At 40.7% G+C, this 13,525-nt stretch overlaps 1 protein-coding gene across 1 annotated transcript; it reads left to right on the top strand.

The window, feature by feature from the left end:
- Window positions 1-10,149, top strand: wdr31 (WD repeat domain 31). Its single transcript, XM_049578707.1, has 10 exons — window positions 1-285; window positions 1,903-1,973; window positions 2,373-2,505; window positions 2,919-2,993; window positions 3,086-3,230; window positions 3,540-3,640; window positions 3,840-3,907; window positions 4,698-4,839; window positions 5,365-5,527; window positions 6,091-10,149. Exons 2-10 carry the CDS (start codon window positions 1,927-1,929, stop codon window positions 6,291-6,293), a joined length of 1,077 nt encoding a protein of 358 aa, XP_049434664.1. The 5' UTR covers window positions 1-285; window positions 1,903-1,926; the 3' UTR covers window positions 6,294-10,149.
- Window positions 10,150-13,525: the final 3,376 nt, after the last annotated feature.

Raw genomic sequence — 13,525 nt, forward strand, 5'->3', positions numbered from 1 at the left:
GGTCGCTACGGAGGGAGGGATGGGTCCGCTGTAGGTGAAGAAAGACACTTCTGAGCACTTTCCCACGCAGTTAGGACAACTTTCTGTCATGGCACTCTGTGGGAAACGTTTCTCGGTCGTTCTGACAGCGGCTCTAGCAGGTTTTAACGTTTTTACATCCATGTTTTGGTGCTACTAGGGCATTAATCTTTCTTGGCATGACAGATAAAGATTAGTTAGCATGCTAGCGAGCTAGCCGCACACCCTCAGTCAGCATCACACAGCGACCACACCTGCCGCTGAAAGGTAAGAAATCTTGCTTCACTTATCTGTAAGAGTGTGTACCCCACCACTAGTCATGCACTGTGTTTTTTTTTTACCATTAGTAAGTGCGGTTTAAATGCCTCGGTGTTGTTACACAATGATTGCCAGCACAGTTCATAGCAGGTGTTTTGGAGCGACTAATTCCTTGTGACAGTAATGATGCGGCTCTAATAGGATTTGAGCCCTCTCTTTCCTGTCGATTGTTTGAGGAGTACGCCAGGATGAAGGAGGGAGGAGCAGAGCTGTGCGTGTGTGTGAGAGAGTAGTGTTTGCGTGGGAACGTGTGGTTTAATCTCACCTTGTAGACTGGTCTGTCTCAACCTTATGCAAGATATTTTGCAGGAAGAGACTGTGTCTATTTAAGTTGGGATGTGTGGTATATGTAGGTGAGCTCTGTGTTCTGGGGATGATCTGCCGCAGCTTTTGGAGGAGGTCACAACAGAAATGAGTAAATTAAAACAATAAATTGTCTTGAAATTTAAACAACATTAAACAAAACTAAATTTATGTTGTTTGGAAACTGCAGTACAGACACAAAAATACAGATTACAATTGATAATGTTATTGTGAAAAGAGTCTATGAAACTAAATTTCTGGGAAAATATACAGTGATACATTTACAGCAAGAAAACACTTAGTTTATCAAGTCAGATCATAGGGGTGTCATCCTGAAACATTTAGAATTTCAGCCTGAGTGTAGTTAATGGCAATGATATACTTCCAAACATTCAGTGTGGCGCTGCTTTCTTTGTGTTTAATGTTTTTGCTAATGAGATTTCCCTTTTCGAGGTTCTGAAGTGAACTGAACTCAAAAAAATAAATAAATTTGTAGATTGATGTCTAAATTTGTAGATTGGTGTCTCACACACTTGCCCAACCCTCATGTGTTTACAAGACACCATTACAATGACGTTGCAGTAACAATCAAAATACATGCAATTGAACTACTCAGTCCAGAAACAGAATACTCTGCCTTCTACTCCAGGCCTGGCAAAGACATTTAGCCACAAAAAAAGTTCCCCTTCTGAAACAAAACTCAAATTTTTCATGATCAGCCAACCAAAAGACATCAGCACAGACAGAGGTCATCTTATGTCAGGACAGGAAGAGTTGTAAAGTGGCTTAATCCATTGCCCTTCACCATCACCACTCACTACTGTTCCACCTGCTTCTTTCATGTTATCCGTTACTAATTGGGCCAAACACACACACATAACTGGCGTTAGGGTAATGGATCTCCTCACACCCAGCCTTGCAGAGCCAAATGCTAAGGCCATTGCAACCTCAACAGGGCAGGACATCACATACTCACTCAGTCACCACCTTACCCTGCTGCACTGCAGGCACAGGCACAGGGCACTGAGCTTCAGAAGGGCATGCATTGGGAGAAGCCTAATCCCTGCAGCCGTAGCTGCCTCATAGGCCTCGCTGAGTGTGTACTGCTGTCTGTCATTGTATGTAACTGTGTGCAGCTTATGTGTACTGTTTGTTTGATGTGTACTGTGCTGTGGAAAAGATGGTGACGATGAAGTCTAAAGGGAAGGATAGACATAATTATGGATGCATCCATGATTTTTTTGTCTTCTCTTATTGTATCAGTGTGGCTGCAGGTCTCTAGCAGACATGGGCAAACTACAGAGCAAGTTTCGTAAGAGGTCTGACCTCTACAGGTGAGACGTGCACTACTGAAATGATTGTCCTTGTATGTATTATATTACTACACATACTTATTAGAATCAGGATTTCACTATATAGCCCGTTCACACTAGAGAAAAATAAAAACAAAGAACCACTGAATATTAATTATTTCCCATGTGTTGTAGCAGATACTGGTGCTATGAAGATAAGTTTATTGCATGCTGTATAAAGATGATTCTCGTACATAAAGTGTAGTATTAGTGTATTTACCTTGTTGTATGTTTATATGGGCCATGTATACAGTGTAACGCAGCCTGTAAAGGAACATAATATGCACATAGTACAGAGATAGTTGTACTGCAGACTAAAATCAAGTTATTTAAAATAGTTGCTGGTTATGTTATTTTTTTCTATTGTCGTGTCCTGTGCAGGGCATCTCAGGGAGAGAAGGCGGATAATGCCTTTGACAGCCAGGTGGTGCAGTATGAACCTGCCCATCAAGGGTCCACCAACACTGTCACCAATCTCAGCCCAGATCTGTGTGTTTCTGGTGGGAGTGACCAGGTAAATTACACTGTGCAGACTTTAGTAGCACTTTTTCTCTGGTTTTTAGAGGGGTTCAGGTGATAAATGAAGGAGTGTAGTAGTTTTAAGATCAGTTGAGTCATACCTAATGCAAGAAAAAGACTGAAATTATACAGTTAACATTTTCATTTACATGGTACGAGAAGTAGAAGTGTGTTACACAAGACAATGGACCCCAATTGCTCCCGATGGTCAGGCCAACACCCTGCCATCAGTGTGTGAGTGGGTGAATGAGCAACAAAACCTTGTAAAACACTTTCCATCAAACTGTGCACAACTGTCACCATTCACCATTTAATTTCTATGACAAAAAAAATCCCTTAACATGCAGTGAACATTGGGTGCACATGTGTTTACATGTGTCTGCATACGTGTGTCTTTCACCCCTGCAGGCTGTGGTGGTATACGACTGGAAACAAGGCCGCATGTGTCAGTCCTTCCAGGGTCACAACCGAGAGGTTACCAAGGTAACGTTGATATCGCGTGTGTGCACAAACTGATAAAGGTGTGACGCTGGTCAGAGCTGATACACATGTGACATACGCGTCTCCTCTGCCAGGTGGTGTGTTATCCAGGCAGCACATGGATATTCAGTGCCTCACGGGACAAGACTGTTCTGATGTGGGACCTGAACCAAGGGGACGAACCTATTCAGGAATATTGTGGGCATGAGTTGGTGGTCAATGGACTAGCTATCAGCCCTGGTATACATGAATACACACGCTCACACACACACACACACACACACACACACACTTGATGAGTCTTGTCACTCTTGAGTGAATATTTTAACTGTTGTCTTAAAGCCTTTTTATTGCTTAGGAGTATACTTCACCACAAAATGACCACCTGCACCCAGCAATGGAAACAGTTCTCTTGTTTTATTGTCATATACTTAAAGTGAAAAAGTCTAGTCCTGAGGCTGTTGTCATGGCTTTATAATTTTGTGCACATTGTCATTTATTTCATATCACTGATCTGCACTGAACATATGAAACTGTTTGTTTTTATAGAGGGGAGAAAGCTCTGCACCGGCTCTCGTGACAACTGGATGTGCCTGTGGGATATAGAATCTGCAAAATGTGAACAGAGACACAACATTTCTAGAAACCTGGTGAGAATGATTGTATGTGCTTTCATGTGCACACAAGCTTGTACTTAGAATTGTTTCAAGCACGCTAAATCGCCTCAGGTGCGTACTGAGCATGTAAGAAAAAGGATCGAATCAATAAGCCATTCAATCTGACTTTTACTTCCCGTGTTCATGCCCTGAAGACTTTTAACTTTTTCACTGTCCTTTCCTGTCTGCCCAGGTGACTCATGTGTGTTGGGTGCCAGGCAGCTCCTCTATAGTCCAGACCTCTGAGGATAAGACCATAAGGTACAGAGAGATATTACTGTAGATGCACATGTGCCATCTCGCCTTTTTATACTTTATCTGCCACTGATGCTTTTTTGATGCTAAAATGAACTGCACACAGACTTGCACAGTGGTTGATTTTTTAAATAATGAGTTTTTGAAACAGATGGTGATGGCTGATGCACCTACAGCAGCCAATTAGCATAGCAGAGATGAAATAATTCTTGGGATTGTGAGAATGAACAAATTCTCTAAAACTGAAACAGATGAACGTGTTTATTTGTTTAAATTACACTTTTAAAGAACCATTGTAACATCACACCTTCTTTTATTATCCAAAAAAAAGTCCAACTAACTAACCCAGGTAGCCAAAATGACCTGGCCCAGTGTTGGCCTAAACTCGGTATGCCAGATGTCATTAACTGGGCCACATCTGGTTGCCCAATCCAGCTGAGACTTGGCATGAATGACGCTCTAGAAGTGGGCCAAATCAGCTGGCCTGATCCGGCTGCCGACACTGCCATCACTTGGCCGTTATCAAAAATGACCTGGCCCAGCATCGGCCCAAACTCGGTAAGCCATATGAAATTAGCCGGGCCACGTCTGGTTGCCCGACTCGGTTGAGACTTGGCATGAGTGAAGCCTCAGATTCGGGCCAAATCAGCCTGCCTGATTCCAGCTGCTGACACTGCCATCACTGGGAGAAGTTAGATGTGTCCACTCCTGAAAACAGCAACTGCTGGTGTCTTTGATTTTATGCACTGGATATTGCACAAGTGTATTTCTACAGTAATGTTTTCTATGTGCACAGGGTGTGGGACAGCCGTGCATGGCAGGTGACCAACACTTTTCCAGCCAAGCAGTACATCCAGACCCACTGTGACGTTTCTGCAAATGGACACTACTTGGTGTCCAGCAGCAACGGCTTTGGAGGACAGGGCTGTGAAGCCACGGTGAGACCATTGCAGGTGTTTGTGTAGTTAGATAGGAGTATAGGTTCAGACCTATTGTCTGGGTTCATTTGAGTCGATGCAAGACGAATAGCTGAAACAAACAATGTGTTTTGTGTTTTTACAGGTGTAAAACCTGGCACCTATAAAGCAGGAAGGCCAGTAGCTTCTTGATTAATACCAGTTCTTTCTAAAAAAATGTTCTCAAACAAAACAGTAGACATTGCCGTTGTGCAGATGGTCTCTGAATGTTTCCCTTGTGGGTTTGACTCCACCAGCTCGACCAGTTTCCAGTCTAATCTGAGTCTCCTAAAAGTAGCAAGAGACAAGGGTCAAATATTAAGTTAATCCTATTTGACTAATTATTAGTGGTTCTGTAGTACAGTCCAGCCTAGTAACAAAGCAAAGCACATTAAAGCAGTGGTTACCAACTGGTGGGTCGCGGTCCAAAAGTGGGTCGTACGCAGCTAGTTTTTAAATCTCTGACATTGTTGCTTGTTCTCAGTGGATTTGTGTCTGTGTTGTTAGCTCTGGGACCTGCGTCAGCCTGGCTGTAAAGTTGTGGAGTACAGAGGTCATCTCCAGACCACCGCCTGCTGTATGTTTCTGCCTACGCCTCCTGGTGGCGCAGCCCAGGTAGCAACGTCCTCCCATGACAGCTCCGTCAAAATCTGGGATCAGAACACAGCAGGTAAAGCCTCCTACAGAATGTGAGGTTTTAGCAATCTTATAAGTTTAGCACAAGCTTCAAGTGTGATGTATGCAGACCGAACGATGACACTGCCTACTGAATCGCTACGACGTATGGTGCAATAGCTTCCTATACTGAGTGCGCAAGGATGCTGCACGGGTTATTACTCCTCCAACTGTGAAGCACAACATAGAGGTCACATTATTATATGACCTAAAGTTTTGTGGGCACTTTATACTGTGATGTGTCCGTGTGTTTGTTTGCTAGCTGCTAGGTTGCTCACCTTTGTCCTTCTTTACACGTCATCGTGACAACAGCCATCCTTGAACCTCTTTTATCGTGCGGCGTAGGACCACCATTTTAGAGGCACGACCAAAGATATTGCCATGTTTCTTTGACGTTGGTCATCTTTCGTCTGGGACAGCCCAAAAATCGCAGCGTGTATGCCAGGCTTAACACCCATCATGGATGGAAACACTGATATACAGAAATATACACTGATTAACATGGGCACATATACACAGACATCTCCTCTAACCTTCCCTCCTCCATCCCCTGTTCAGCCTGTTTAGCCACGTTGTCTCTGGATGGTGCTGGTCCGCTGATTTGTCTGGCACCCACTGACTCGACCAACATGCTGTGTGCCAGCTTTAACAACGGCCTCCATCACATCCAGCTGGGCCACGGATCAAACCAGGCTCAGGTCTCCGGAGCAGGTTCAGGTGGAGCTGGTGGTCTGGACATAAAAGTCGTGGCGCGCTTCTGACAGCCCAGAGGAGCCTGGTGTGACTTGTAACCCTGACCCGTGAACAGACAGTGACTCAGCGCAGTGTGACTCACTGGATATGGACGTCATGACAGTTCTTTTTCTTTTGTCTTTACTTTTTTTTCTACAATTTTACACATCTATAGACATTTTTGCTTTACTAGACTGCCATACAATGAAGAATGACAGATGAGAGCAGCGAGAGCACATGTACAGAGGATGCACCTTTTGTCCAGCAAAGCCACCTGGATGCCCATCGTAGCTGCTCCTCTGGGAGACTGGTCTGTAAGTCACATTACCTATTCATTAATGAGACTATAAATATCAAAATGATCCTGCTGCCTTCTTGGATCAAATCAGAGTAACTGGGGATTACCCTCAGATTTTTTACAATGCTCCAGCTAGGTGGATTGGACGAGAAGTTTTGTGCACATGTTGCTTTTATCGTTGCTGATGAATACATGTTTGAAGGACATCATGCAGCCGGAGAGATGTTGAGAATGTGGGAGCGCTCATAGAGCAGGAAAAAACAGCTATTTGGTCAAGTGTTGGTTCTCTTAACTCTGACAGAGAGGTGGAAGCCAAATAGTTTTTCATACTAAGAGTATGTCATTGGTTTTTCCTGGATAAACTGTAGTAGGTGCAGTCAGACCTGCAGATCTTATTTGTCAAACACTTAAAGTTTTTATCACTGTAACAGAGTAATACAGAACATGTGTATGTTGATAAATATCTGTTGATTAGCTCATAGCTTTAACCTGACAAGTGTTAGACCAAATGAATATGACACAAGACTGTATGAACGTTAGCTTTGTTTTTATGTAGATATCAATTCATGATGATTTTTAAAGATACAGATTCTGATATTTTTTAACTGAAGCTGCCGATAGCTGATGTCTGGTGCAGATATCCAGTATTTTTAAATCTGAGAATTACTATGCAAAATACAGAGTAATTCCCTTTTTAACAAAATATTGTTTTAATAAACAGATGGGAATAAAAAGATGTTGCAAGTACAAAAACAAAGCTGCTCTGTGACCTGTCAACATGAAACCTACTACCAGTTTGTTATGATAATGTTTGGTCAACATTGGTTGGGGTATTATATATTTTTTAATATGATGTTGCTACTGTGCTGATACCAACAGCTTTTGAATTACTCTGTTAGGATGAGCAATCCAGACTTGGCTGTAGTTTACCCAACAAATACTAATATTAATATTAGCAGCCTTAAAAGTGCAGTCAGATATTGACCTTTTGCACGGCCCCTCCCCTTTGTGAGGGTCCATCAAGCTGTCAGAGTAAGCATGGAGCCCACACTGTAACTAACTGCACTCCCTGAAGAAACATTATAAAAATTTTTGGAAAATGAAACAGTGATTCCAGAGAGAGGCAGACAGAGGGGTCTACAGTCTGTGTTTGAAGGATATATCCAGGATGTCAAACTGACTCAGCAGCAACGACAGGTTAAAAAGACAAAGATAGTTAGAAGCTAAAGCTGAACTATAGGCTACAGATCACAGTGTGAAAGTGAACCACCACATCACTGCTGATCGCCACACAAGACAATGAATATAAAGGGAATCTTTGCTGATACTGAACCAGCTGTGTGGCATCGCAGTGTGTGCAGATGAACAGTGTTTGTCTTCACCCTCTGCCAGCACCCGGATGGGCAGGGATCTCCGAGGGAAGTCAAACAGCGTTCATCTGCACACACTGTGATGACACACAGCTGGTTGAAAATCAGCAACGTCTCCCTGCTTCCCTTCAATGGTTCCTGTACAGCAGGGTCGGTCTTTGTTTCACTGTTATAATCATTAAAAAGCAAAAGCAGCATGTGTATACATTCAGTAGGCTATATCTTCAGTAGCTAGCTAGCTAACCCTACACTTTTCAGGGTTTGATTGTGGTTTTGGAACAGGGAAGAAACGTATATCTTTTTCCAACCTCTCCAGGTAACGAGTATCATTAATACACCACGTGTCCCAGGCACAACATTTAGCTTTAGGAAATCTGATCCAATACGCTTGGATCAAATTTTGGGAATATTTCATCACAGTATGCTAGCTGTTCATTTTGTATGTGTGGTGAAAAAAAAAAATCCATTGTGCATACACAGACCTGGCTCTGTAAATTGAAAACTATTCCAGCCAATCACCAAAGGCCATGGATGTAAAAAGAGAAAGGCAGTGGGAGCAAAGATAGAGGCTGTGGGAAGTACTGACGGGAGAAATGTATTTGTTTGGGTGTTGAGTTCAAATATCCACAATCTCTCTCCAAAATTGCTGACGCCACCTGAGTAAATTTGGCCACACATTACATTCCTGACTGAAACTATTCTAGTATTTTATGTGTACATTTAATACTGATTACATTGTCAGTTTCAGCATCTTAAAATGGCAGAATTTTCATTGTTTGTTCATGTTTGTAGATATGCAGGTTACCATCTCTTCTAAAGACAGTGGCTGCTATATCATTCGATTCTGTTTTAGAGAATTATCTGCAACTAGGAGGACAAAATGGACAGGTTTGGAGGTAGGGTTATCACCATATCAGAATTTTAAACTTTGATACAATTCTAGCATAAAACAATGATACTTAATACCTCTTTTGGTACCATGGCTAAAGAAACAAGCCCTTGGCACCCCAAATTATGATGACAAAATGCAGAAACAGCCACAGGTTGAGGACCAGTTGATTTTTCTTTCCCGTGGTTTCATCTGTGCAGCCTTTTACATAGCTTTGGTACTTTCGATACCATCAATTGTATAATTAAAGGAAGTCGTATTGTTATAGATCGAAAAAAATTATAGTGAAAAATTATCCAAGTGTATTTTTGACAACTTCATTAGGAGGCGGATCAGTAACCAGTTCAGTGGTAATGTACTCTCAGATGCATCCAAATACAGTTTTGTAAATATGCTCTCAAATCATAATTTGGTTTAGTATCTACTGAACATTGTTCCAGGCAGACGAGGCGCAGCAACAAAAGATCAGAGGTTAGGGTGAAAACTCAGTGTCTTTGCCATACAGTGCTCAGGAATCCATATTTAGTAATTAATTATTTTTCTAAAATATAGGCAACACTACAAACAGTAGTCAACCAAAAGTGATCAGACATTTAATTTAACGAAGATTTACTGTTTGGGTGTTTGTCCCTCTAAACATCACCAGCTGATTTTATATATCTGTGTTTGACGTATTATGATTAAGTAATAAACAAATCATTTGATAATATCTGAGGAGTAAATCGTCGCTCTTTTCGTCATCAGAGGGTTTTTATTTAATATGCCTCTAATATGAATGCTTGCTTTATCTTATCCAGTAGAGTACTACAGACTATAAAATCACTCAGTGCAGACCAGCTCACTGTGAGAGATGTATCCCAATACAAATCAGTATGTACTTTGTGCCCACTGTGAGCAAAGATAATAGAAATTCAAATTAAAATAATCTTATCCAGTAACATAACTAACTTTGACATGTCACTGGCATGTTTCAACAAGTTTACGCATGTTGTTGTAAGACTAGAATTTTCTTTCAGCAGCCACTGGCCAGTTTCCACTGGAGCTCCACAGGGTAAACTGTTTTCCTTAAGGGTAGCATGACAGTGTGTTTAAAGAATGGACTTCCCCCACCCAAGCTTTCCTCAACTGTTTGCAATCATTAATTCACTTTAACAAGAATGTCCTCGCCTGCTGTGTGAGCCACAACACAGCCACAGACTGTTGTTTTGAAGCACACTTTGTTACATGAAGAGGATCAACTAACATTATCGAGTGTACACAAATACCTTTCAAGAGTATTTTATGATTTGTATGTATACAACAATACAGTACTCTTACAGATGACACTAATTTTATTACTTTTTCAGGGTGTCTACAGATGTAACTAAGCTAAATTTAAGACTTTAAGACATTCTTAATAGCATCCTGCTCCTTACCTTTTGAACAGTAAGGAAATTGACAGCAGTTTGGTGAGTTTAAGTTTAATGTGTTTAATGTAAAAAGAAAACAAAACCTCATCGCTGTCATAAATGCTATTTACTATTGCCATTCTACAGTCTGTCCAATGACTGTAGTCATTCATTGGGTCTGTTAGGCCCCTAGAAATTTTCACCCTAATGACTGTAAATATTTAAGACCCATTGAATCTGAATTGAAGACTTTTTGAGGCCTTACATTAAGAAAATTTAACACATTTTAAAACTTTTGAAGGACTCAGACACCCTGTTTTTAGGCTATTGAGGATATGGACTTTTTTGTCCAGTTAACTGTTAAAAATGAGCATCTATTCCAAAATGGGCTTTAAGAAAAGAAGATTGATCAGTGCCACCTAGTGCCGGAATTGTCCTTGTTAGAAAGTTATCACCAAATAATGCTGGTGAGGAAAAAATACAATCTAATTGACATTTAATCTTCAAACATACTTGCATTTATCTCAAATGATTCCTATGAGTTTTGATATATTAAACATAGTAAAATTAGTATATAGTATATAGTAAAAATTCTGATTACAGCATAAATGCTCACCCACACATTCATATCTTCATGAAATCATTAATGAATCAAAGTAGAAGTCTTTGTCATACTGTGGTGTTTAATTTATTCAAATCTGGACCTCATTTTCACTGACAAAAAGAAAAAAAGGAATGATTTCTCCATGGACAGGTTTTTATAAAGACACACACTCACACAGACAACGGCAGGCAGGACAGTTTGGTGCTTGCCACTAAAGTACAGAAATATTCAGATAAAAAAAGGTCTAAAAATATTGATGAAATGGAAAAAAAAATCAACACAATTATTAAACAAAAATATAAATTATTGGCACAGCATGTTATAAAAAGCAGGCTACATGGCATAACAGGAAAAAGTAGGACAGAGTACATTAAAATAAAGGAATCACCGGCCATTTAACCGGCGGGTTTAACGGACAATAAATATAATCAGTGCTGAGGGATGTCGACAGAAACATCCACTGGCATCTTGCAACATCCAAGTGGTAATGACAAGTAGTAAATGAGTTGGCCTATGACGAGCAGCAACTTTAAGTTTACAATTTCTCTGTTTTCTCAAGCTGGTTTTTGTCTCACAAACAAACATTTTTGTGGTGCTAGATATAATCAATAAAAACAGTGAGAGAAGTGTGCAGTTCAAAGAAAAACAGTTTCACTCCTCATCCTTCAGTTTTCAGTGTCTAAAATACAACAACCTCCTAAGTACCTCTCAAAATCCTGAATCTTTCGAAATGTTTACTAAAGCTTCAGTACCACCATCCACTGGGAAACTGGCTACAAACAGTCCTTCAATAACACACGATTATTATGTTTCAATCATCGCCTTCATAAATTACACATACTGTCATTAGGAAAACACGCACAGGGCTTTAGACTGTAACCACACAACACAAGACACCAGCATCAAGCCCCTCTTTCAAACAGCTTTACCTCTGCAAATCGATTTCCCAACATATTATACAGTGGCTTTGTGTCCAGTTAAGTGTTATATTTGATGCACACAGTTCAGTACAGTCGTCATTTCAAATGTGACTGAAGTAATGCAGAAAAATAAGACTCATTATAACACAAAATAATATAATTAACTTCTTGACTAACTCCATCACATCACACATCACATTCTGTAAGAGTTCTCTACCTAGGCAGTCAACATGTATATAATGTAACATAACATTATAGGCATAAAGCATGCAAGAAAATCCCAATTAATTAGACTTTGGGTTTACTGGGGGGTGGGGGGTTACTGCGGGTATGAACTGGGTGTGTTTGGGGAGAGAGAGCTGTGTTCAAATATGAAACTGATTTTGCTGACTTAACTCCAACGAGGATGAAAGGCAGAGCAAAATATGAATCTGAATCCAGCCATTGTACTGAATGTATTATTAAAAATAAAACATGTGATAGTAATTATCTGACTGTGCTGAGACACAGAGCCCATATGTGTGGTATTGTGGTGATGCAACACCTTCTTTCTCAAAGAAAAATATTAACACTGCACCGTCACAACACTGAGAAACATGAGGAGGGGGGCAAAATGCATCTCGCACATACTGATAGTTGCTGAGGATTTTGTTAATGTGAGTGTCGAGGGTATAAATACTGGTTGGTTCTTTGGCCTGGGTAGTGTCTTTAACTATACAAGACTACTGACTTGCATAAGCGCTGACTTGGGTGAAACATAGGATGGCCAATAAAATTTAGGTAATGTCTGATGACGTAAGGAGGCTGTGTGCTCCTTAGTTTGGGCTGTTTTTGGTAGTTATCACTATAGTAGCTTCCAGGTGCATTAACACTATGCTAAAGGCCTTTCCTTTACACTGGAGACTCTCTTTACAGTATATGTTGTATCTGTTCCATCTCTAGTCTCTAACTGGAGTGATGTTGCACTGTTGAGACAGTTACGCACAGCAGATCTGCTGGTTAAATTTTGTGCAACCTGCATCCGACTGTTGTAAAATGACTACAGAGCCTCACATGATTATGTGCGCATCAAATGTGTCTTTGATTAACTAGTCTGCGCAGTTTCTTTTGCATGTCAGCAGGCATGTTGGAGACTGACACACTGAAAGCAGTTCACATCTCTTACTTAAATGAAGCTGGCCAAACTGGCCTGGAGCTGCACATTTATAAGTATAATACAAATAGATGTGGCTGTGATGGGCAATATAATGTGGTAGAGATCATTCAGGTTCAAAACTGAACTTTAAAAAACGATTTCTGAAGTCTTAGACAATAACAAGTTTCCTCTAAGGAAAACTCTCTGCAGGATTCCCAAACTGTCGGTGTGTCACGACGGATGGAGCTCTGTGATTAAAGGGGGTGAAGTAGTGATAATGATGTGTTCTTTCTGATTCCACCCCCCTAGGTGTGTCACAGGTGCACCAAGAGAGCCTGGCCACAATGACTTGTATCCTTAAGATGAAACTAAAAGCAACATTTTTCTAAACTTGCACAGCATTAGGGTCATTTGTAATGTGTTCACAGAGTCCAGATTTTATACATTGAAATTGCAAAAACTATGCAGAAGGGGAATATGAATAGCTGAAGACATAAATGTTAAACAAGGAGAAGCATGGCAAGGAAAGTCCCACTCTTATATAATGGCACATGATGAGGAAATATAAAAATTAATTGGCAGAAATAATGAAGACATAAAAAGCCCTATAAATCTAACTCACTAGCGTTGGCTACAGTGATGCACACCAAGCCTGTG

The sequence above is a fragment of the Epinephelus fuscoguttatus genome, linkage group LG6, assembly GCF_011397635.1.
Source record: "Epinephelus fuscoguttatus linkage group LG6, E.fuscoguttatus.final_Chr_v1".
NCBI lineage: Eukaryota > Metazoa > Chordata > Actinopteri > Perciformes > Serranidae > Epinephelus > Epinephelus fuscoguttatus.

Bases quoted from the DNA above. Each gene is read 5' to 3' on its own strand.
- wdr31 (XM_049578707.1), top strand. From the start codon at position 1,927: ATGGGCAAACTACAGAGCAAGTTTCGTAAGAGGTCTGACCTCTACAG. The intron at 1,974-2,372 runs GTGAGACGTGCA...TGTCCTGTGCAG, and splicing joins AAGAGGTCTGACCTCTACAG to GGCATCTCAGGGAGAGAAGG. The intron at 3,908-4,697 runs GTACAGAGAGAT...CTATGTGCACAG, and splicing joins TCTGAGGATAAGACCATAAG to GGTGTGGGACAGCCGTGCAT.